Genomic DNA, 26186 nt, shown 5'->3' with positions numbered 1-26186 from the left:
GGTGACACAATAGTAAAGGTACGGTATTTAGAATATTTAGTGCAAGAGTTGATAAGCCTAAGGAACCATGGGATTGCTATGTTCCTTTAATTTCGGATTTTCCGTGACATGATTGGCATACTGGATAAAAATAAAAGTGACCGTAGCATTACTACGATTTTCTTCAAAGATATTTAAAGGAATTGTTGCAATACTATGGTTTTATTTATTGTATTGGAAAAAACATGCAATCATACATGTTTTTATATTATATTTTGAATCATAAAAAATAAGAAAAACTGTTCACAGCTTTCAGCGCCTTCTGAAATTTCAAAAAGTGTTTGTTTATGGGTTTTGTATCGTTATTTAAAAAAAAAAATGTCTTATGACAGATCACAGATGTTTATACCTGAATGATACTTGTTCGTTGAACTAGTTTGCAGCTGTTATATATATTAATTAATAGAGTAACCCAAATTAGGAGGAACATAATCTCCAGCAAAACTGTTGGGTCTTTTATGTGCTCTACATAATGTGAAATATAATACTTACATTTTTTTTTCTCCACTGATCTTACAAAAAAAGAAAAGAAAAAAGAAACTTGCATTTTTATCTGCGGGTCACTCAGTAAAATAAGCACGTCTGGAACTTAATTTGGTACCCTCAAAGGATATAATTTATAAAAGGGAGTTGCTATATTCAGGACAGAAATTTAATTTTTGAGAGCAGAGAGAAATTTTATCTTCTATATACCAGTTTTGCCCTTTTTAATAACCTTCCTATTTCTTTGCTCCTAATTAAAATATGCTTTACTTTAGGAAAGTTAATAACCGGTCCCAATTTTTCTTAATAACCTTCCTATTATAAAAAAAAATTACATGAAAAAGAGCCACCATGATACTTTTTTAATAGGTTTTTTGTTATTTCGGTAATCATGTATATTTGACAAATTCTAATTACTAATTATCTCAACAGTCCTTAAATTTGCAACACCATATTAATGTTGCATAATAGAGTCAACTAAGTTGCGATATCTTTTACTCTGAAATGGAATTATAAACCCAATTGTTCTCATTGTACCTTAATTTCCTTTTCATTTTATTACAACTTGAAAATAAAAAATATGACAACAATCAAATTTGGCCTTACTAGGTATTACGAACTTATTTAGCTGTTATACTATGGGATAGGATTATGCCTATTCCAGGTAAAAAAAAAAGCAGCATATGAAGATAGTTCTCTTTTAATATTTATTTTATAAAAAAAGGCTTATAATCCATTTGCATTTAGCAAACAGTAGTTTATTTATCAACATCGAAGGTAGTTCTTTTATGATAGTAGAAGATTTAATAGTACATTGATTTTAAAAGTTTCTCCTCAAGTATCTACTACAAGCTGTGTTTCTATCACTGTATGGAGATAATAACCTGCCAATCAGAAATAAAAACAGTAAATATAAACACCCAAGATTAAAAAAGAATTGGATAAGAAAAATTGTTAGTGATTGCTAAACAGAATAATTAATTGCTTAATTAGTACTATCAAGGCATAATACAATACATATATTAGAGACAACAATACAAATTCATACTAGATTTTACAATTTAAAGAAGACTAGTAAGTTCAACATTTCCCTGATGATGAATCACATTCATTAATGAAAAAAAAATATGAACTACTTAACCAATAAAAATAATCAGGATAATTTCATCCATGAGAATCCTGTGATCTTTTGATTCTTTTTATTGGTTAAGTACATATTTTAGTATTAGTTCCTCATATGAGAAAAATTGATATCGGTTATTGACTTTTCTAATTAAAGCAGATTTTAATTGGAAGGAAAGTAATAGAAAGGTTATTAAGAAGGGCAAAACTGGTATATAGAAGGCAAAAATTCTCTCTGCTCTCAAAAATTAAATTTTTGCACTGAATATAGCAGTCCCCTTTATAAAATGATCATATACAAGTGTTATGGCTATTTGCCTATTTCGAATGCTATGTGAATATTTCATTTTACTTCTTTTATGGATATTCGAAATTCGAGGTGAGACTTTGTATGCTTCAATTAATTTAAAAATATAGATATGTCCTTATAATCTTCAAATTTGAGTTGTTTCTTGTGGCTCCAATTCTTAGAATTATTTAATCCTCTACCTTATTTTATTGACACCAGATCCTAAAATGGGGAAATAAAAAGTCAGAAAAAATATACAATGTAAATATGTAATATTAGATGGAGGAATTTACAATAACAATGATGTTGGTGATGATGATGATGATGATAATGATAGTAACAACAACAACTCTTACTACAGCATGTCAAAAAAAAGTGAAATGGGAGAGTCATGTATATTTTGTGCTTCAAGTAAAAGGAAAATGTCTATTTGTGCTTTGAGGATTATTTCTTTATTGAAACAATAGAGCATCGCTGATGTTGACTCCTGATTTCATTGAAACTGCTCTCTGACGCAATTCGCTGAGGTTGAAGCCCAGTTAGGTTAATCCAATCCATTTACAGATTAATCCAACGCCCCATGATTATGCTGCCCCCACCCGGGCCCACAGTTGTACCAGGCTTGTGACTGTTCCCAAGCTGGCGCAATAAATACCGCTCTCCTGATACCCTGCGGTATCGTACCATATAGAATAATTTTCAGCTGAGCTAAAATAATTGAGGGTTCAAATGTCTCCATTTTTTGTGTCTCCATCATGTTTCTATTTTTTAAAACTTTAATAACTCAAGATTTAAAACTTAAAAGTCAAAATAAAACTATTAGATGTGATCTATGTTATTTTTTCTCTATGTGCTCATAAAAAATTATGACATTTCAATTTTGTTTTTATGTGAATCAATAAGTTCAAAAATCAACATCTAGAAATCATCCAAATTAGTGCATTTTTTACAAGCTCTTGATGACAATCAAAATAAAATTGAAATGCCATAATTTTTTACATGTGCATAGATAAAATGATGTAGATCATATCCAATGGTTTTATTTTGATTTTTAAGTTTTAAATTTTGAATTATTAAAGTTTTAAAAAATGGAGACATGGTGAAGACACAAAAAATGGAGGCATTTGAACCCTCCTCAAAATAATTTTGGTGTCTATTTGAATTATAGAGAGTCCGCTTTGAGATTCGTATAATGTCAAAACGGACAACGCAGATCTCATTCTGCATGGTAGGATACTAAGATACCTACTATGCCCCTATGATCAAATACACCTATCAATGATCAATCTCAAACTAATCAAACGATGTAGAAAACTTTGTCCACATGAGGAATATTCGGACCTGATTGGTTTTAACAAGACAGATTACAAGATTAATTACTAAAGAACTAATAGTTTTAAATGAAAGTTGAAGAATAGATGAATAGGTATCTGAATTTTTAATGAAAAAATTCAAATTGCTATTTATAAATATATTGGTTTTAAAGGTTGTCTCAGAAGTAAAATAAATCATTTAAGGTCTCCATCATTACATCTGAAGAAATTCATTGAAAAATAGGATTTACACTTCGGCCTAATAGTACCGTCACTTCAAAACTATAAGATTTAAATTTGTTTGCTATTTTATTTTGGATTTACAGATTCTGAATTGTTTGTGTTCTAATTGTAAAACACATTATGATTTTATAATATCTATCACTAAAATCCATAATGGTTTGTAATAGACGGTTCGAATTTAATCTGAGAAAATAAGATGCCAGAACTCCTACTTGTTGGCCATTTTAGGAAGATAGATTTAACATTTAAATGCAAAGTGCTATTACTTGGATAAGAAAAAAAAAAATCATGACTGCTTTCGTGACAAGCATTTATTGTTATATATCTGGCCAATCAAACTTTGGAAGTAACATGACATACCTGTGAAAAAATTCTTATTATGAGGTTTAATGTGAAAGGGAGTATTCAATAACTCTCCTGCAAAAATTGGAAATAAATCTGCCTGTGATTCTTCAGGAATCACAGGACCTGCTATTCCAAATCCAACCTTTTATTTTATAAAATGTACAAATTTTAAAATCAGTAGTTTTCTGTGTACAATCTCGAAATAAATGAAGGGATAGATTTGAAATAGCAGGGTCCTGTGATTCCTGAAGAATCACAGCAAATTTATTTCTGCAAAAATTAAGTTTTTTTTGGCAACTGTCTGATCAGTAGGTAGGGAGAGACCAATAAACAGGGGTGTCAATGGCATCCTTTTATTCGTTTATCTGATTCATATCGTATCCAAAAATATGGATAAGGGTTAAAAAAAGTTTTTTCGTTACCTTATTGAGTACAAGTCAGGTGAGGATAACAATTTTTTTCATTATCTTACATGTTATTGTATAATATAATTTTTAAAAAGAAAATTATATATATATATATACTTTTTTTTTTTTGAAAAAAATGAATTTTTCCCACTGATTTTATTAGAAATCAAATTGTCTTACTATAACCAGTTCCAAAAAACTGGAACTAGCACAGTTACAAAAACTAAAACAAACTAGTACACAAACTAAAAACAGTACCACAAAGCCTCAGTTAGGCCAAACCAAACACATACTGGTACACATAACAAACCAGCCAAAAATCAAACACTAAAAAACCCAAACAGAAACTAAGCATGCTAAACCAAACATATAATAAGCACGCTAAACAACCACCAGCTAGCATCAGCTCAACCGCCTAATTGGGAGCTCTAACCCAAGCATAGGGGTTATATCTTCTATCGAATCCATCACGGTGGTATTTCTATGAAGATGATACATGATACAATAAAGTTTTATATTTTATTATATTTTCATAATACAAATTAGTTGTATTCATTATTTTTTTTCTTATTTTGAAAAACATTATATCAAAAACACAAATTAAGATGTCAATGACACTTTTTTATCCGTTTACCTGACCCATACAGTATTCGAAAAGACAGGTAAGGATAACGATTTATTTTTTCATTATCATAACGAGTACGGATATGAAAATGTCTCCACCCGACCCATATCATACCCGTTGACACCCCTACCAATAAATCTTTATAGTTTGAATAGCAACAATTTCCTTTTCAAATCTAAAATAATTTCAAATTTGGCCAACAAGATCTTCACACCACTAAATTTCGGCTTACAAAGGGGTAACGTGGAGATCATTAGTTTAATTATAATAAATCAAAATAAAGAAACTATGGGGTTGCGGCTCATAGATCAATTTTTTTTCTCATTTATCGAATGCACAATAACTAAATCTAATTGTTTTTCTTTTATCAATATGTTGTTAACGATTTGGTAAACATAAAATAATGGTTGAATAGAAAAGTATTTTTTTGATGAAAGAATAGAAAAGTATTTGGTTCTTCAATTAAATTGGACTATATAAATGAAGACTTAGTCGTGAATGGCAATATGCAAATAACAATAATATATATATAAATTATAAAGTCTGAAAGATTCTTCTGTAAAATAAATTACATTGTATATCTGATTTTTATTTTATTTTGGTGAGTTCTTTTCTTGGGCTTCCACATTATTAAAATAATTTTAATGTTGATGCATTTGACATAGACAGAAACTTGACAAATTTCATTCGCGGATCTCTTCGCTATCTTCCTCTTTTCTCGACTTGAGCTGCTTTATTTATTTGCTAGGTAAAGGTTCAATCATAAAACTGCATTGTGAGAAAGAAAAAACAAACATGGTATCAGGAATTAATACTTCCTAACTCCTAAATAGATTCTACACAATGGTTTTCCTTCAGCTATTAGGCTCGAGTCTATATTAGTACTCACTACGTACTCACCATGTTACAAATGTAGATATACATGAAATCATGCCACCAACTTCTATATGCATAAATAAAAGCAAATTAGGAATAAAAATGTACATACATCGGTAGTCAAACTCGACTGACAAGGAACTGAAATGACATAGTTCCAGTCGTGTTGTTGTTAGCCGGAATCAATTTTGATGTTTCATCAAAATCGACTAAGTTCGAGTCTGGTTTTATATGGAGCTGCTGAAGGAGCAATTTCTCGAGCTCGGAATGATTGCCCCATCCATGTATCTCAGCTTTCATGGCATGAATGTTATCATGGATAAGCCTCCATAAAGGATAGTCTTTTCTAGGCATGACAATGTCCTCTGTTCTCAACTTAAGCGAAGGACAGTAATCTCCTTTGCCGTCACCTACATAAATGAGGCGTGCTCTCTCTTTGTTCGATGGAGAGTCTCGGATTTTTTCAATCACATTGCCCTGCTTGTAGTTTTAGTTTAATCAGTACACAAATGTATAAAAGAAAAATGGTATAGAGTTACTGAGTGATCATGTTAGGCCATTAGGGTCTGAGACAGTGAAACGGACTTGATTAACAGCTAACATTCATGCAAAATTGCAGATGTATATCAAATTATATAGACTTGAAACAAAGGATTTTACTAATTATCTGAATGTTTTTCATTTTACTTTAATCTTAAATTTATTTATTATATATTTGTTTCTATTTCAGTTGGAATCTGGCAGTAAATTATCACAATGTCCTTTGTTGCATGCATATTTTTATACGAATGATTCAAACCTTCCCTGAGTAAATTCATTAAATTGATCTGTTGATGTTCTGCGGGGAGATTTCAAATGTTCGTTTATTCATCCATAAACTTGATCCAATCAGATGAAACCCTCCCATTAATTACGGCGTATACTTAACCCTCATTATTTTTTTTCAATTTGATATTATGTTGACAGTTCTTGCGGTTCTCAATTGAGACATACACGATAAAATTGAGTCAAATTCCCCAAAGGCGGACCACTTGGGCCATACATCAGGCCTACATCCCAAAGTCCATAAAACAGTATGGGACCAATATATTCGTATAGGTATAAGAAAGATGCCAAGGCCTTTTTTCCAAACAACAAAAGAAAAACGGAAGTACTGAATAATCTCAAATGATGTCTTTAATGTTGACATCTTCAATAGTATTTCATAGTATAATGCTTCTGTTTAGTTGGCTAACTTGATGTATGGTTGAATATTTGGTTATGTTTTGTATTTGTTGCTAGTTGAAACATGTAGGATCGTTATCTTTTAGTTTATCCATTGGTACAGAATTGTGGTACCATGCATGAACAATTAGTTTCTAATAAAACAGGTGGTACCAAGTACTCTCTGGGCTACCGGTAAACACTATTTTTTTTTTTAAAAAAAAAAAAGTGCGTACCGAGTACAATCTGGGCTAAATTGGGTTTGTGATCTAATTATTACATTAACAGGAAACGAAATTAGGTACCTTGCACAAGTTTGGTGGACAGAACTTACAACCATGAGAGGAAATAGTGAAGGCATTATAAGGTGAAATGTTGAGCTTCTTTTCTCCATCTACACAGCTCGGATTTGTGTATATTTCTGTGAAGCAATCCATAAGCCCATGATGTTTCAACACAGTTTCAATGAAAAATGTGTTGGCGTCGCTTAGTATCCTGAGATCACACCTGATTTGACGAAAGGAAGGTCGATAACAAAACTTTGTTTGATCATATATGATTTCAAAATAAAAATATATATACATATGAAGGTGCCATATATTATTTGAGCATATATATATACATACCCAAAAGCATGAGCAGACTTTATAGCTGAAATTGTGTGGGGTGACAAGGGAATTTTCTTCAAGCTTCTCTCCACCTCATCTATGGACCTCCCTTGTGCATGGAGTTCTTCCATCATTCCAATCTGCAAAATTTTAACTAATTAACAGATATGTAATTATATTATACTATACATGTAATAATTAATGCAAAGCAAAATTTTATTGTTGCTTGTGCAGCAGGATTGAAAATTTGAATATATGCAAAAGGAAAAGAAATAATATTCTACTATAAGAATGTATCTTAATTTTTAAAATTGTTACAGCGGCGGCATTCCATGGCATGGACTTGAGTAGGTCGTCAAAGAGAGCGGCGCCTCCAAGATCATCGGCAACCCATATATCGCTATCACAATCTATCATCGTATCATCAAAGTCGAAAACAATCATGGTTTGTGCCATTAATTCTTAAATTGTCCAAAGTACAAATAGTGAAGAACAAATAATTTGCTCTAATTAGATGAAGTAAGATGAGATTTATCTGTGGTGAGAGTTTGTGGTTGTAGTGATAAATAGAGAGTGAGTTTTATACGTCATGATCATAATTTGATTACGAAATTCTGCCTTAAGTGGGTGTTTTTTAAAAGGTTAGTGGAATCCTATGTTACTTGGTGTTATTATTGGTTTAGATCATTTCCAATCAATACAGGCATCAATTGTAGAGGAGTCAGTTCGATCTCAAAATGTAGTCAACTTGACAGCTGATGTAAAATTAGTATTTAATCTAGTAATTAAGTTAATCCTTTATGTGTAAGATTACATAAACATAAAGGCAGGGGGGGCCTTCTTGATAACAATATTTGTACTATGGAGGGAGTGTTGTGCACGAATCTTCAGAGAATAAAAAAGCAGGTCTTCGATTTGATTGAAGAGATTGTACAACTGCAATATGCTTAGCGATATTGGTAATTTGACTAATAGCCGTATAATTTTTTTTTTTTTGGCAATAGTTGTGTTATCAAATTCATCCACCTTGAGCTGATATTGGTAATTTAGGAAGGGAGGGAGACTTTCAATATTTTTGTTTCGCTGGAGAGAGGAGAAAGTGGCTTAATTCTTTTTTATGTTTTCTTCTTTGAAACAGAACATGTACGAGTCGTTTAATCATATATTCGCATAACGGGGATAAAAGATTCTAAGGTATATCCAGTAGTATCTCTTCTGGTAGGACCTCAGTGGTGTTCCTTTGTGGCTTTATTTAACTTAGCTTTTGTAGTAGCATCATGCTTCATGCATTCATTAATTAGTAACAATTTGATGCTTCATATTAATCCACGGTGAGACTACTCTGGAATAGCAACAACAGAACTAATAAAAAGATGAATGCGATATGAGTTTTCTTTTTTAATTCATTTTCATTCTCTTTTTCTTTCCTTTTGTTCTATAGCTTACCAATTACAGAGTGACTTGTGACGGCACAAACACTAGATGTCATGACTTGTCCTTCAATATAAACATAGGATATCAATATGTGCTTGAATTCTCCTATTAAATCATAGAATATATGGTTGCTACCAAGGCTCCAACATTCAGTGTTCCGAGACTAAACTTTGTGCTTTCTTAGGTGCCTGATAAATTATTAAAACCAATAAGCATAACATCTTCTTTAACTAATTAATCCATGTTAGCTTGCTTGCCAGCCTTTGCTTCTAGAAGGCGGGCACAGAACAAATTAAATGACAAGGGATTGATTTCCCTTTTAGAATTATTTGGGCTGAATGGCTGATAAAAGAACCAATGAAAAGTCTTCCTTAGAGACTTGAAGCCCACAACGGCCCATTTTATCAAGCCATTTACAAATTTGTTTTCTTTTTTGCATTATAATCTGGAGTACATCTCGAATAATTAAATGTTTGAAATAACGACTACTTTCAATTTGTTCAAAGTTCTTCGAAGGTCACTCAAACTTTTTTTTATATATTAAAGTTGATTATTAAATTAAATTGATTGCAACGATCCGACTAGGCCAGTAACAGGGAATTGGATCCTGCATGATCTTGTTAGAGTTTTTGCGTAATTTTGTGTAATTTTTAAAGGTAATTAAGATTGTTTTGATATGGTTGACAAAGGTAAAGTTAAGCTAAGGTTTGTGGCGGTTTTTGGTGGCAAGTAGAGATTGTTAAAGAGTATTTTGGCGGTCGAACAAGATGTGTATACGGCTTAAAGCATAGCAACAAGTTCTTAATTTCAGAATTATTTCATAAGTTGTAAATTCGTAGTTTGAATTAATATTAATAAAATTCAGGAATATATATATATATTAACAAATATAAACCGTTAGATATTTAATCTATATTACAATCTATTTGGAGACCAAATTTTACATTTTTTGGAATTTTTTTTACTATTTATTAAGCTGGTTTGAAAACTGCTGATTTCAATGCTGCAGAAATTTACTGAAATCAGCGGTTTTCAAACCAGCTTAATAAATAGTAAAAAAATTCCAAAAAATGTAAAATTTGGTCTCCAAGTAGATTATAATATAGATTAAACATCTAACGGTTTAGATTTGTCATTTGAACATCACAAAATAGAAAAAATAGTGGCAGCACCTCTGGCTAAAATGCTGCCGGCAGCAAATTAGCCGGACCCTATATATATATATATAATATTGATATTTTATAAGATAAAAATCTATCTTAATAATATTGAATAAAAAGTGTATTGTCCGTAATACATTCAATAAATTCAAAAATTAGTTCTCAGAGATACTGCAAAATATTGAAGGCCGGAGAAGTCTACATGGATTTTTATTTTTGTAGCCTGATCATACTTCACGTGAAATGATTTAGGAACGAGTTAAAAAAAATGAAATACGAAAACATGAATAAGAAACACCCCCCAAAAAAAAATTCAATGAATTGGAACAATAATGATTGGTTTTCTGTTTTAGAGGTATGAGCAGAATAACATTGAATCAGAAAGTATGATTGGCTCTGTCTATGCATGTATATTTTTCCCTCTTGATTTTCGAGCTAATCCCGTTTACTGTACAGATTTTTGTTGTTTCACGAAAGTCAATCGGAATTTAATCATGGGTTGTAAACCATTATTAGCCTACTACTACCTATCTGTCCGTCACATTTCCTAATAACACCCTGAACTTGTCATATTTGTATTTCCGACTACAATCCCATATTTGGGATATTGAACTAAAAGTAAAGAACTAGCTCATCAATTTTTGGGTGTTGTTAATAACATGACAAAACATTGGTTCTTGTTTGCAAATGTGCAAATTGAGAGTAGCTTGTAAAACAAATTGTTTGGTTACAAACTTGATCTTGTAAACCTAACTTCTATGTTATGTCATGTCAAGGCCAAACAAATCCAAATATCCTTTGGACATACTTAATACTTATTAGGCTTTGAAGGAAATAAATCTGCTACGATTCCAAGGAATCGTACGAACCTGTTTTTCAAATCCAACCACTTATTTATTTAGAGATTCGTGCATGAAAATCAACTATTTTTGGGATTCATGCATTTTAAAATATTGATGGTTAGATTTGAAAAAGAAAGTCCTACAATTCTTGTTGGAATCGTAGCAGATTTATTTCCGGCTTTGAAATGTCTAGCTCCGTGTTAACCATGGACCCATCACCCATTCTCTTTTGGGTTTGTGTGCAACTCAAATCTAAAGTCTTTAATAGCACCAATTTTAAATAGTTATCTAATGGGGCCTCTCTGTGCTTCTGACAATGATAACTGTCTGTTATCTCTCTTACTCTGTATGCTTTCCAATGAAAAATATAATATATACCTTTTTTTTTTTTTTGAGGAATAGCCCGTAGGCATAAATATATAATATTTTCTACTTTGGGTTCGATGTTATGTTATATATACACCGTGTCTTTCGCAACTCAAGCAAACAAAAAGAAGCAAAAAGGCTTCGGTAGGAGAACTGTATATTTTGCTCTGAAGTTTTGAGTTTTCATCCTTACATTTTTCAATAGCAAGTTCCTCTGTTTTCCTCCTTTCAGAAGGCTCATCTTTCTGTCTATTTTAAGCTTCAATGCGGTTCAAGAGGTAGATATTGTTTTCTCACAACTCATATTCAGAAATTAGATTTATACTCTATGATCATGTTTGGTTGTGGAGAAGAGGTGGAGTAAACTCCATTGTCTACATTTAAGTATCTAAATGAAGATTAAAATAGAAAGAGTAAGATAGAGTGAGGAGTAAATTAATCTAGAGTAATTTACTTCACTTTTCTAGATGAATTAACTTACTCCATACTTATTTTACTTGTAAAGTTTACTGTCATAAGTAAAAATATATTTCTTAACATTTTACTCTTTCATGTGAATTAATTTAAGTTATAACTTCAACTATCAAACGAGGTGTAATATGAGGAGTAAAATGGAGGAAACAATTTAATTCTCATTAATTTTACTCCACAACCAAACATGATTAAGGAAGATATTTTCATGGGTTTCTGATAACTGAAAATTTTAATTATGTTGTATTTAAACACCTAGCAAAGTTGATATTCTTTTTTTATTTGTTACTTGCTTCTTAAATTTTCGTCTCTGCAAATAGATCCATCTAGATGATTAATAATTCATTTTGCTGGCAAGATTTTTTTTTTTTTTAAAAAAAGGAAATATATACAATTCATTTTCTTGGTACCATACTAACTGGGGCCATTTCCTGCCAAATTTGTTGTCAGAGAAGATTGAATGTGGCTGCAGTCGGCTGTATTTATTTCAAAGGGGAAATTTCATGTATACACCTCAAAACTTTGAAATTACGTATCTTTCCCTCTAACATTTATAATATTTTATTTATACTTTAAAAATTTTTAAAACTAAAAAAATTTTATCTAATTTATTGATTTTTCTATTTAAATTTATCTAATTTCAAAGTTTTTGAGGGGTAATTTCAAAGTTTTAGAGGGAAATTTACGTAATTTCAAATTTAGAGGGAAACTCCCCCTTATTCGAAGGCCTTCATGCGGGTCATTTTAAATTAGCTTCGTTAATTTGTCTTGCTATCTTGCAATGAATTAATAATATAGCGCTTTCATACAAGAAATTAAATATTACTTGGTCTATCCTATCAGTATTAAACTACAGAACAACACTTATATTAATTTTCAAGCTTTTACAAAAAAAGAAAAAACTTTCCTTTATTCATCTTGTTACATGCTCCAAAAAGAGAAATTATCTTTTATTACTAGTTCGAACTTTATTTTTCATATTAGTTTAAGCTTGGTAGTGACATTTCATGGACATTCTTTTGACATGTCACAATGTTATATCAAATTACTAATGGTTTTGATTTAACAAAAGCAAGACAGGAAAATATCATCATAGATTTTGCAACTTAATGTCATTCTCATTTGTGATCAACAGTGGAGACTTTTTATTGCCTGCTGCTTACAAATATCTGTTGACTGTATGTTTTACAAATAACCCGATTTCTTCTAATTTTCTTTTCAGGTTCGATAAATTAATTTGACCCACAATTGAAACTTGACCTGCTTGCAATGGAGAACTTTCTCATGGCAAACAATTGTACAAGTAATGAAACCATATGTGTGCCTCCACATTTTGTTTGTGGGGATATCTTTGGATCCTCCGGTCTTATCAGTATCCTGCCAGCTGAAAATTTGGCCGGAACTCTACTTCCTGCGACTCCAGAATTCAATATACCTTGCAGTGCATCAAGCTTGCAAGGAGACCTCACTACCCATAGTTCATATGCGATAACTACAGTTGATTGTGATTTTAAAGATGACGAGTGGAACTATACAACGATTAATTCACCATGTCACTATTCAGAAAACTTTGGTTCCGTCGCGTCTGACTCAAACTTTTGTTCCCCGTTTACTGGCTTTACACACATGAATGAACCATCACTTGATCCTGGTTCTGACCAATGCTCGGAGATATGTGGCTCTAACATAACTCATTTTACCAATGCACCTTGTTACAACATGTGCAAGGGCCCATTAAATCCATATCATACTTCAAATACGGTAATGCAACGGAAGTATCTACATGTGATGCGAGAAATACTATTCAACGTAGCGAGCTATGCTGTGGGCGATTTAAGCAAGACAGACAGTATGGGTAATCAGAGAGAGACAAAGGTACCTTCGGTTTCAACTATATACAGGGAAGAGATGCAGATCTCTTCTTGTGATAATGTGGCCATTTTCAGGGCTTCAACAGTTGGCCAAACCAGTCCTGATGAATGTGATGCGATGAAGGAAAACTTAGAGGAGATGCTTAAGATGGTATTTCTATGGTTTTGTCTAATATTATCCAAAATTCCAAATTATTCTTGTTACCAGTGCACGCTGGAAGTAGAACTACCAAAACTGTATAAGTATGATATTGGTTTTTGAGTAAGACTTAAGTGCTATGGATAGCATAAGTTCTTCTTTGCTACAATTTTAAAAATCTATCATATAAATTTTAAATTTCGATCTAAGCAACTCAGTAAATTGATTATATAATGAACTTGTAGAATGCCAACTTTAACTATTTTTTTATTTTTAAAAGATGACAAAAAATTGACCTAAAATATTAGCAATTTCTATTTATTTTTAAGCCATTTTGCCATCTTTCATAAATCATAAAAAATAGTAAAAAAAATTTCAAAAATAATAAAAGTTGGTATTCTACAAATTCATTATATAACCAATTTACCGAACTACTTAGATCAAAATTTCAAGTTTATACTATAGGTTTTTGATACCATAGCACGGAAGGCCTTATGCTATCCATAGCACCTAAGCCTTACTCTTGGTTTTTCACTGTAACTTGTCTTGGGTACATATATCTGGAGTTATATTGTGCAGCATTGTGATGTGCCGGCACCACTTAGCTATTAAAAAATGTTTCTTAGTTTCATAAAAAAAGTAAAAAATTGACAGAGAAATACATCAAAAGAAAGCAAAAACAAAAGTAAGAGAACAAATTAAGTTAGAACCAAAATGCAAATGTTTGTAAGGGAAAACTGAAGTTTCTAGTTTCTACCAATGTTAAATTTTCTTGATGACAGGACAGTACTTGTTGGTGCCAGACTGCCAGTCTATACTACCCAGAAATAGGACCATCTTTCATCAAAACAAAAAAAATAAAATAAAAATAGGACCATCTGCTTTACAATTTTTTACTAATCCAGTTTCCATTTTCTTGGTAAATACATGTAGATAGACCAGAAGTACAGATTGTGTTTAGACCAGATGCAACGGGTAGTCTCAGAGTTTCAGTGCAAACTTGACATGGACCTGACAGCAAACATTTGTGCCCGTTTTGCTCATCATGCAGTTACTTTACTTTACAAGAACTTGAGGGACAAAATCTCTACTGGAATCCTTTTACTATCAAAAAAGGATAATGTAATGGATTGCCCAAGTGAGAGGCAGAAAGATTTTGAGTCGTTATTTTTTCAAAAACAATGGGCGATGCAACAGGTAAAAAGGGCTGAACATTCATGCTGGCGGTCACAGAGAGGCTTGCCTGAGAAATCCGTCTCGGTTTTACGCAAATGGATGTTTAAGAATTTCCTTTGCCCGTGAGAGAAATTTTTTTCAACTTGTAAATTGTATCATGATTTTAGTTTACCTATGTAGAATCGTTAATTTGGTTTTGTTTCAGGTACCCGAGGGACCATGAAAAGGATTTACTGGCCACGAAAAGTGGCCTGACTAGAAATCAGGTAATTTTGTTTGCTATCATCTCTTAGGTTCCGTTAAAAATAAAAGGGATCGCTTAAATTCTTTTTTGGCGACACCGAATTACATTCTATATTTTTAAAGTTTTCAAAGTTTAAATAGTCGATTCAAACTGTTCAACATGACGGATATATTAAAATATTCTTAGAGATCAAATTTTACATTTTTTTTAATTTTTTTTACTATTTATTAAATATTTTACAAAATCATTGTTTTCATACTATTGAATTTTGTACTCATCTTAATAAATCATAAAAAAAATTCAAAAAAAATGTAAAATTTGATGTGCAAGCACATTTTAATATATCCATCATGTTGAACAATTTAGATCGATTGGTTGGACTTTACAATGTAAGATGTAATCCAGCGTTACAAAAAAAAATGTGTAAGCGGATCCCTCTAAAAATAAAGTGCATGTAATTAATTAGTTCTAGAGCACTGTGTGCTTGCTTACATTTGAAAATATAACCTTGCAGATCGTAGATCTTTGAGGTTACACAAGGCATGCTTTCCTTTTTCTTAGGCAAAACTTGGTGTAAATAATATTGCACGAGATTATAACTTTTTTTTTTAATTTTGAATATTTATTAAAAGTTTAAAACATTTATGTCTGTGATATGATGTTAGGTGTCCAATTGGTTCATTAATGCTCGAGTACGGTTATGGAAGCCAATGATAGAGCAGATGTACTCCGAACTCAACAAAACTAGTCAACAAAATGATGAGTCGGCTACCAATGGAATTCGCATCCTCTGAAACATCTCATATGTTGCCTGACTTTTTGGAAAAATTTCAACCGTTCAAATACGTTCTGCACGAATTTAAAGATCAAATGATACTGGCCCCTGCCTTATCCCCGAATAGTCACCGGGCACATCAGTCACGCAAAATATGAGATATCTCAAGAGGATACGCACTCATAACATTGAGTGTGGGTTTTGTAGATTTTATTAATATGTTCTTTTCCAATGAACACATGATATTTGTACAATTCTCCCCGATTTAGCAGTTACTAGTTCAGTTTTACTGTTATATTGCTATAAGCTTTTGAAAAAAAAAAAAGTCCATTTGTAACATACCAAGCATCTAGTACTAATGTAATGCAAGCATCCTTTTTCAATGTTGTCAGATCTGATTATGAAAGGATTTTTTTTTCTCAAAAGAACCTTTAAAATGTGTGCCTTAGAGATTCTTGAACAGTAAAATTATCAAAAATTAGGTTGCTGAGCATTTATGAAACATATGTTACAAAGAAATTTTATCTTGAATACCGTATGAAAAGTATAGAAACAAGAACAATTGAAAGACTAAAGGTATTTGGATTTTTTAATTTTGTATTTCATGAGTTAACTTTTCCCTACTGCCTCTTGTAATGTGACCAATACTCAGCTACAAGTTTTGCAAAGGCTGAATCTTTGTTTGCCATCAAGTTAGGAGGTGTTGCGTACTCTATGAGTCTCCCTGAAAACAGAAAAATATGCACTTCAGAGCATAAACAAAAGTCTGCAACTGGGGGGGCCACTTGAAGTATTCTATGAGCTGGTAGCTAGTCCAGACATGTAAAACAACCTACAATTAATTGCTTTTTCTAGGCAAATTAGATTTACATATCTACAAAACTTACAAGTACATGTATATGCTCTACAGAACAAGAGATCATGGAACCGCACCATAATCACCCAAGTACTGATGTCCCAGTTCTTACGATATGATATACTTGTTCATTTAGTTTTTGAAGGAGTATAAGTTCTTTTGCAAGGGTCATACATAAACTTTTCAAGCACATTGAGGATGTCTTGGTGGTCCAGATAGGTTATCCATAATATATCTCATTTATGCAGGGTTGTGCATGAAATTTTGAGGTTTTGTAGTAATACCCATGGAATTGAGCCTTTCTATATAAACAAGTGGTAATTTCATACCATAGGACAGAACCAACACCATGTCGCTCTCAGTAACAGTTGGGACCCGGTGTGCGATAGTTATGACCGTGCATCCTGAGAACTCCTCCTTTATTACTTGTTGTAAGACAGCATCAGTGGCAGAATCGATCGAGGCTGTTGCCTCATCCAGCACGAGAATCTTGTTCCTTCTTAGGAGAACTCGACCTAGGCAGAACAGCTGCCGCTGGCCCACACTCCAGTTCTCCCCTTCATCAGTCACTGAAATAAGGATGGCATGTCAGGCTAAGCACAAGGGACCCCAATTTATGCCATTGGACAACTGAGCCAATTAAGGGAAAAAAAATAAAAGAACAAACAAAAAGGATAATATTGGTATTTACTTATTGACAACCACAGGAGTTTCTTTTTTTTTAAATAATCGATAAATAAATCTCACCCAGTGAATCCAATTGTAGAGGAAGGCTGCTAATGGTTTTCTTCAATTGGCACTTCACCAAAGCCTGTACAATGGAATTCATTTACAAAATCAAAACTACCAGTAGTACAAAAACATTACAGTAGTTGTATATAGTATATACTAAATATTTTCGGAATGCGAGCACTACAGGTTTGTAAAATATTGGATAGAATTAATTATTTTTTTTTATTGTAGTAAACTTATTTGTACAATGGCACCACAACAGGAGTAGCGGTTAAAGAGAAGTTTATTTGTATTATATAAAAAATATCAAAAGGTCACCAAGTTATATTTTTCAAGACTTCATCATTGGGATATTATTAGTAAATGCCCTAGGATATTGGGTGCAATCCAGACATAAAGGGGTCCTGATAACCTTTCCCCATTTAAAATCAGGTAAAGCCAAACCACATCAATTAACTTCTGGCACAGATTCCTAATGCACCTTTTCCATCCAGCAGACTGTTGTGGCACTAACAACTTAAAACAAGAAACATGCAACAAAATAAGAATAACAAAAGAAAAAAGAAGATTAAGTACCTTCCAGATTTCAGCATCGGAGTGGGACCCAAGAGGGTCGATGTTAGATCTGACGGTGCCTCTGAAAAGAGTGGGCTCTTGAGGGATGATGCTGAGCTTGCTCCGGAGATCCCTGAGCCCAATTGTGCAGATATCCCAGCCATCGATCAGAATTCTTCCGGTGGTGGGGTCCACCAGCCGAAAAAGAGTGCTCATTAGAGTTGTCTTCCCGCTGCCAGTTCGCCCCACCACCCCCACCTTCTTTCCTGCAGCAAATGTGCATGTGATGCCCTTCAGTACATATGGTGCGTTTTCTCGGTACTTCACCTGTTCATTGTTTTACAGGGGAAAGATGACGACAATAAGATGCTTTTGCCAAAATGTTTGGTACTTGAAACAAAGTCTGTATAAGCTACTTCAACAGGTAGATTACTGTTATTGAGATGATATGTTTCACTCTATTAGTAAATATTGACAAACTTGTTCCCACTTCATTTTTCAAAGGCAGAATTGAAACAAAGTCTGTATAAGCTACTTCCATTGTTGGAATTTTTAGTTCATAGGAACTAATTATGTATCAGTTTAATTGAGTGAATGTGATAAAGGTTGGGACAGGTCTTTCTTTGTTTAATTACTCAACTATACCTTAATTGGTGTGTTAGTTGCAAATAACCCACTAAATATTGGGTGTAAATTACAACTACAAAAAGTGTTGAGTGTTGCTTGCAAATATGAAAAATAAAAAGGTCTAATTTGCTAAATACCCATAATCAAATTGCCTTTCTGATTGTGTCAAACTATAGGTAATTAGAAACATGATAATATCATAATGTGCTGTTGCAGAGGAGAATTGCCCCTTCCATTTTTCTCTGCTGACCCAGAACACAATATTAGTCAGGAAACTGTGGAACTGTTGAGTCAAACAGACTAACCCTTTTGAAATCACTAATAGAAACCTGCACTATTATTTATATAAGGACGTTCCATAATTATGCATGGTGATTTGAAATTGGAAGCACCATAGAAGTTTGTTTCTATTTGCAAAAATGAATAAAGACTTCAAATAATTAGAAGAATGTTACATACATGAAGATTTTCCAAATCTATTCTTCCTTCAGCTGGCCATATAGAAGGCGGTCGGTTATTAACAATTATGGCAGGGGGTTCTGGAGGAATGTTCATGAATTGCTTTATTCTCTCTACCGATATAATATAATTCTCCAAATTGGAATAGAATCGTGTCAGATTGGCTTGTGCTGATGAGAGAGTCAGGGCATACGAAAGAGACAGGCCCATGAAACCTACACTCAAACAAACAAAATATCAAGTGAATAAGAAACTACACATACAAGTTAAACAAGAGCACTTAATTTTCCAAAATTGGGTGCAGAGGTCATGCTTGGAGGATATAATTTAGTTTTTATCTGTTATAGGAATATATGAGATGTCATTTAAATTGCAGGAGTATAGAACGGTGGTTTTGTCAGGTTCTTGTTCCATATGGGAAAAGTAGTGAACAAAATTAAATGAACAGGGAGATACCTGCTGAAATAACTCCCTCAGGAAGCAGAATAAGAAAAACAGCAGAAGCAATAATTAACAAAATTTGAAGGGCCTCCACACGAAGTAATACCCATTCGAGAGCTGCATTGGTATGGAAGAAAAGTGAGGCATCAGTATCTATAAGCCTCATGTTCGTATGGACAAACCTCTCCACCATGCTGAAAGCCCGTATTGTCACTGCACCAAGCATGGATTCAGCTGCATAATTCATGACTGGTGCCTTTGTCGTACCATTTATTCTCACAAGCTCCCTTGCAGAGGCTATGTAATACCTCTTCAAAAAAATAAAAGGAGGTCTTATTTCACATATAGCTTTAAGAAAGATCCAATAGTCAGGTACAAATCCTGATAGTAGGTAAAAATCAAGCACCCTCTCCTCTGACACTAACCTGGATGTATACAATTAGTACAATTGCGGGAATTGCAATTATTACAAGTTCCCAAGTAACTGCCGTCATAATGATAAGAGTTGCCAGGACTTCGATAGTTCCAGAAATTACGAATGTCAGCGTGTAAGGTATATCAAAGTCAAGCGTGCTCATATCAGATGATGCCTGAAATTTATTAATTTTAGAGAGAGGAAATGCAATCATAACAGGTAAACAAGTAGCATCCTTGCTAACCAAAATAAAAACAAGAATAAAATTGTTACCCTAGTCATGATTCTTCCAGAAGGAGTTGAGTCAAAGAACAGCATTGGTGCACCAAAGACCGAGTTGATGAAACCCTTGAAGAACTCCATTGATGCCTTCACCCCAAGATTAGCCGCAAGAAGGCTCCTGATGTATGCGAACAAGCAACTGAAGGTGGACATGCCTGAATATACACCTACTGCAACTCCACTTGCAAATTGCTCAGACTGCACCGCAATTGCTAGCCAGTACGTGGCCATACATTGTAAAGTAACAAAAATGCACTGGCATAATACAACCAATGCAAGAAGGTACCAAGCACGCGATACTGAGAAGTAATCCAGGTACGGCCTCAGGCCAAGGTTTCCTGTTTCTGTTTTCTCTTCTTCTGTGAGTTGAATCGAGGAAATAGGGTTGCTTGGAGTTGTGATTTCACACTCACTATTTTGCTTCACAGGTGTTGGTGCAATGGTTTCTTGGGAGGAACTTTGTGTATTGAGAGTTGTTATGGAAGAGGTGTGTGCATTGACAAGTTGCTCGAATGCTGTACCAGCCTGGAGAAGTTGGTCATAGTTTCCTTCTTGTGTAACTTGTCCATTCTCCATTACCTAGAGAGGCAGTGTACAATTCTTTTCATCAGTGTACAATACTTTTCATTAGTCCCATTTTGAAGGAATTATGTGTTCTGAAAATAGAAAGTTAACTTGATATAAACAACCAAGCCTTTAGTCCCAAACAAGTTGGGGTAGGCTAGAAATGAAACCCAACTGGTGAAATTTTGATATAAACTTTAAAAAAATGTAGAACTTGATATGAACTTACTCAATGCTTACCAATATTCTATCTACTTCGGCAAGAAACTCAACCTGATGAGTTACCAGAATAACAGTCTTGTTCTCCAGAGCAGACATTACACAGTCCTGGAATTATTGCACAAAAGGACACAATTACATAAAAAGAGGATTTATTAATCACAAAAAACCTACAACAAGCATTATTTTGGTCGATCATAAAAACACAGTCTTAAAAGTTAAGTGAAAGATGGTACTAGGATGCATTGTTGACTGAAATATATTGTATCCAGGAAAACAAAATTACAAAGAATCCTAAATTACTACAATGGCAGGTTCAGTCCAGTAAATCCAATCACTTATATTTATAGAGAAGTAATGATGACCTGATCAATACTATTGGCACCATTAAAAACTAGCACATCCATGTTTACCAGTTGCATCTCAAGACTAGTCACATATTTTGGAATTTCTTCTTTTTTCATGTTAATAACCGCAAGTGAATATCAAAATACTCAGTGTTGAGTACATACTGGGCAGTACAGCAAGCTCACTCACATGAAAAAGGATTGCACCGGTGTGTGCATCGACAGCACTGAATGGGTCATCTAGCAAATAGATATCAGCATCATGGTACACGGCTCTGGCGAGTTGGATCCTCTGCCTCTGGCCCCCGCTCATGTTGAGGCCTCTCTGGCCGATCTCTGTGAGATCCCCATGGTCAAAAGTTTCTATGTCCTTATCCAGAGCACAGCATCTGATGGCTTTCTGGTACAGTAATTCATTCATCGGCTTACCAAAGAGGATGTTTTCCCGTACTGTGCCGCTCTGGATCCAGGGCGATTGTGATACATATGCAACTGAGCCATGGATTTCAACCTATGTAAATCAGCCAAACCATTGGTAAAGAAATCACCACCGAAAGTGAATTGGAAAATTTTATTTTATTTTTTATTAAATAATTATCTACTTTTTTAGGTGGAGCTATTTTGGAGATAATAAATGTTCTGGTATGTTTATACCTTGGTAAGCACATACAACCTTACTCAAAGTGGAAAAATAGACCAGGAAATATCAATCTGCACATAAAATTTATAAAATAATAAAATAAAACCAATAGTTTGATGATACCCATTTTTTAGACTATGTTGGTCTAGGTGAAGTGACCAAAATTTCAGTGGATACCTGTTTGCACAACCCCCCCCCCCCCCCCCCCCCCCCACACACACACACACACAACCCGAGGCCTATAAACACAAACACGGAATATACATTAGCAGCATCTTATTACTGGTTGATATTGTAGCAGTGGGATCAAAGAATATAAAATATATACAAATTATTTAGAACTTCTTACTGATCCAGAAATTTTGGGAATTTCACCAAGGGTTGCACACAATAATGTTGATTTCCCAGCTCCAACAGGCCCACAAACAGCAACCTTTTCTCCCTTACTTATTTTCAAATTCAAACCCCTCAGGTGCAAAATATCGCCTGTCGCATTCCAACTGAAATCCCCAGCCTTAACTGACACAGCAGCCTCAGAGGAATCCTCCTCATTAACCCGAGTTACATCCTCCTCCCTCAATTCCTCCTCTACCAAAAATGCCCCTATTCTTTCCAATGACACCTTCACTTGTATCAAGATTGATAGTGCCTCTGGCACCATTCGCATTGGCTCACACATAACCCGCAAAGTTGCAAGTATGGTAAAAACTACATCTGCATTCAATGGGGCAAAATGAAAAGCTGAAGTACCAGCAAAGATAACTGCAGATACAAAAGTAGGCGACATCCAGTAGAGTGCGCTTCCATATGCTTTTTTAATTTGGGTTTCTTTTAACCAATTGACCTCCACATCTCTTAGTTCTTTTACTGTTTCTTTGAACTTCTCATCCCAAGATTGTAATTTTATAATTTTCATGTTATTCAGGACCTCAGAAGTAGCCCTCTGGCGTGCATCTTGCGCGACCATGAATTTTGATTGATAAAATTGCAGCGCCTTTCCAAATGGGATATTCAACATGGCGCACACAACCAAAGGTATCAAACCTGGAATGGTACCGAGTCCGACAGTACAAAAGAGAAGTGCTATTGCAAGTACCAACTGGAGAGGTTGCGACCATCCCAGGTGTAGCCAAAAGGGGAACTCACCAAGCTTGTATGCATCAACTGCTATGTAATTCACTATCTCCCCTGCTGAGTGCTGTCTTCTCCCTTTGTTGCTCAATTTTAATTGCTTTTGAAATATGGCAGCCATGAGAGCTGACCTCATCTTCATGCCAAGCCGTCTTGAGCCAAAGAACCAGTGCCTCTGAGACAACGACTCGACAACTTTCATCAATATCAAATAGACAATTAAAGTAAAACTGTCGTAGAGATTCTTTTCTTCTTTGTATGAGTACAAGACAAATGCGTGTAGCAACAAAGGAGATGCCGCGAACGCAAGTGTACGCAAAAGTGCATAGAGACCCGTTAAAATAAAATCTCTTGTGAAGCATTTGAAGAGAACGTAGAAAACTGTTTTTGTTTTAGAATTGCTCCATTCAGTCAGAAACTTCTGACATGCTTCTAGGGCACCATCATCTGGGTCTAAAATGGGAATGTCAGTTTGATTTAATGGTTTGGAATAGCCGAGTTTGAGCAGTGGATTCATCCAGGAGAAGAGTAAACAGCTGAGAAATCCAGCTCGGCTAAAGTTAGTTTCCTTATCATTTTCTGTGGGTAGAAGAGGCTCAGCAAGGTTTTCTCCTGATTTTTCCTGATTGGAATTTGTTCCATTTTGGAGAGTTATAGCGCAAACAAGAAGTAACAAGCATATCGGCCATGATATGAGGTCTACAAATTCCAGATTATCCTTTCCAATAATGGTTTCCAGGTTGAATGCAAAGGTGAGGATAGCAAATGCAACCCACCAAATTCTACAGAGAATTCTCACAAATTTGTTTGGTTGTACTGTAAAGGAAACAGCTAAAAATACCCAAATAATTCCTCTCAGAAATGGTATTAACCAATCCCAGAGTTGGTAATCTCCCTTAAATAAAACCCAAAACCCGGTACCAATTTCAAAAAGGGCCAAAATTGAGCAACAGAGGGAGGAGAGAACGGATAGCCAGCGCACATTTCTTCTCGCATTAGCAAATTCTCTTTTATAACCAGCCACTACTAAGCTTACACAGTAACAGAGAACAAATAGTAGGTTTGTAGCGTCTATCAAACTCCTTTGGAAATAAGAAGAACCCAAATCCAAGAACCAAGGTGGCACTGAAACCAAGAAAAAACAAACATTTTTTTAAGTAAATAAAAAAATCCAGATTTTTTTAAAGAAAAGACGAAGATACTTTTCAGAAAAGAAACAACATTCACCTTTTTCGAGAAGAATTTAAAAAAATGAAAACAAACAAATTTGGTAGAGAAAGGGTTTGAGACGCACCTAGCATGGCATAGAAAGAGACCATTTTGTCTGTGAACACCGCGGAAAGCTTCCTAGCTATGCATGAGCGGCTAAAATGCAAACTCGAAAAAGAAATAGTAACTATATCATTTCATTCGGAGTTAGCTAATAGTGATGATGTGATACTCATCTAGAAAACGTGGCAAGAAATCGAGAGAGTTCACTGACAAATGGGCCCACTAATTTTGACCTGTTGGAATGGTCGCTTCTGATATTGGGTTAATATTGGATTTCGATTAGTTAATACTTAATAGTTACCACCACTTGTCAAATAAGACAAAATATCCATGACATCATGTGAATAAGTTCATTTATTCTCCTTCGTCAAATTTTGAATAATCATTTCTGTACCCGCACTACAGTATCTGCACAGTACTCGCGTTACAGTACTCGCATTTAGAGGAATAATGTATTATGATCTCCACTAATTATTATTCTTAAAAGATATTATATAGTCTCAACTAATTATTATTCTAAAATCCAGCAGCACCCTTTCAAAGCCTCGGCACTAATTCCGCGTAAATATTTCTTTAACAAAAATAGTTTACCTCATAAAAATAAATACTTCAGTGCATAGATATAAATACTTTCAATACTTAGATATTAATACTTTTAGTGTCATATGTAAAAAGAGGAGGGATCTAATTACAACATTATGGCAGTTTAGGTCCCCACAAGCAGTTATGTAAAAATTACAACATTGTTTACTATATAGATATAAATACTTGTGTTTTTTGAACTATATACTTCAAGATTTGACTATTAATATTAAAAAAAAAGTTATAGATCTGGAACGATTGCAGTCCCCACAAGCAATTATGGCAGTTTAGGTGCGGGTACGACGTCAGAAATTTCAAAAAAAAAAGGTGCGGGTACGATTATTAAAAAATAATTAATTTATCATTTACATTGTTTACTATATAGATATAAATACTTGTGTTCTTTGAACTATATACTTCAAGATTTGACTATTAATATGTTAAAATAAAGTTACAGATCTGGAACAGTTGCGGTCCCCACAAAGCAATTATGGCAGTTTAGGTGCGGGTACGACGTCAGAAATTTCAAAAAAAAAGTGCGGGTATGATTATTTAAAAATAATTAATTTATCATTTACATTGTTTACTATATAGATATAAATACTTGTGTTCTTTGGACTACATACTTCAAAATTTGACTATTAATATTAAAAAAAAAGTTACAGATCTGAAGTGCAGTTATGGCAGTTTGGTCCCCACAAACAGTTATGGCAGTTTAGGTGCGGGTACTGTAGCACGGGTACTTATATCAGCTTCCTCAAATTTTATTATTATTTTTTTTTTTGCATTGGCTGAAGGAATTTTTCTGATAAAGGTCCCTTGCCTCAAAAACCTTTTCATGATTTTATTAATTCCTTTTTATAATTCATTTGGGTTCTCTATAAAAAGAGAACACATAAGAGACATGTCCATTAATCATTTATCATCATGTCTTCAATTTTATTATTTTTTTACAAACTTGGCTGAAGAATATTTTTCTGATAGAAGTTCCTTGCCTCGAAAACATTTTCATGATTTTATTAAATCCTTTCTT

At 33.7% G+C, this 26186-nt stretch overlaps 3 protein-coding genes across 5 annotated transcripts; 1 reads left to right on the top strand and 2 right to left on the bottom strand.

The window, feature by feature from the left end:
* Positions 1–5361: 5361 nt before the first annotated feature.
* Positions 5362–8101, bottom strand: LOC144559601 (thiamine phosphate phosphatase-like protein). 2 transcript variants are annotated; one of them, XM_078308670.1, is made up of 5 exons: positions 7872–8101; positions 7572–7693; positions 7251–7452; positions 5869–6219; positions 5362–5634 (listed from the first exon to the last, which is right to left on the bottom strand). In XM_078308670.1, the coding sequence occupies exons 1-5, from the start codon at positions 8007–8009 to the stop codon at positions 5623–5625; spliced, it is 825 nt and encodes a 274-aa protein (XP_078164796.1). In that variant the 5' UTR covers positions 8010–8101; the 3' UTR covers positions 5362–5622. The 2 variants fall into 2 exon arrangements, with proteins under 2 accessions (XP_078164796.1, XP_078164797.1); XM_078308671.1 differs by having other exon boundaries at positions 5855–6219; positions 7872–8100.
* Positions 8102–11502: 3401 nt separating this feature from the next.
* On the top strand, positions 11503–16050 carry LOC144559925 (homeobox protein ATH1-like). Its single transcript, XM_078309092.1, has 5 exons — positions 11503–11633; positions 13049–13848; positions 14770–15134; positions 15218–15278; positions 15922–16050. Exons 2-5 carry the CDS (start codon positions 13096–13098, stop codon positions 16048–16050), a joined length of 1308 nt encoding a protein of 435 aa, XP_078165218.1. The 5' UTR covers positions 11503–11633; positions 13049–13095.
* Positions 16051–16639: 589 nt separating this feature from the next.
* LOC144559772 (ABC transporter C family member 8-like) lies at positions 16640–24735 on the bottom strand. 2 transcript variants are annotated; one of them, XR_013513240.1, is made up of 12 exons: positions 24594–24735; positions 22518–24424; positions 21719–22039; positions 21203–21289; positions 20390–20977; positions 20127–20291; positions 19717–20011; positions 19261–19475; positions 18196–18501; positions 17635–17698; positions 17217–17517; positions 16640–16755 (listed from the first exon to the last, which is right to left on the bottom strand). XR_013513240.1 is itself a non-coding variant. In XM_078308893.1 (12 exons), exons 1-12 carry the CDS (start codon positions 24616–24618, stop codon positions 16652–16654), a joined length of 4317 nt encoding a protein of 1438 aa, XP_078165019.1. In that variant the 5' UTR covers positions 24619–24734; the 3' UTR covers positions 16640–16651. The 2 variants fall into 2 exon arrangements, 1 of the variants encoding a protein (XP_078165019.1); XM_078308893.1 differs by having other exon boundaries at positions 17217–17456; positions 24594–24734.
* Between the last annotated feature and the right edge of the window lie 1451 nt (positions 24736–26186).

Source organism: Carex rostrata, chromosome 9, assembly GCF_964058835.1.
Source record: "Carex rostrata chromosome 9, lpCarRost1.2, whole genome shotgun sequence".
Lineage (NCBI taxonomy): Eukaryota > Viridiplantae > Streptophyta > Magnoliopsida > Poales > Cyperaceae > Carex > Carex rostrata.
The sequence above is the reverse complement of the archived record's forward strand: the minus strand, read 5'-3'. Positions and strand labels throughout refer to the sequence as shown.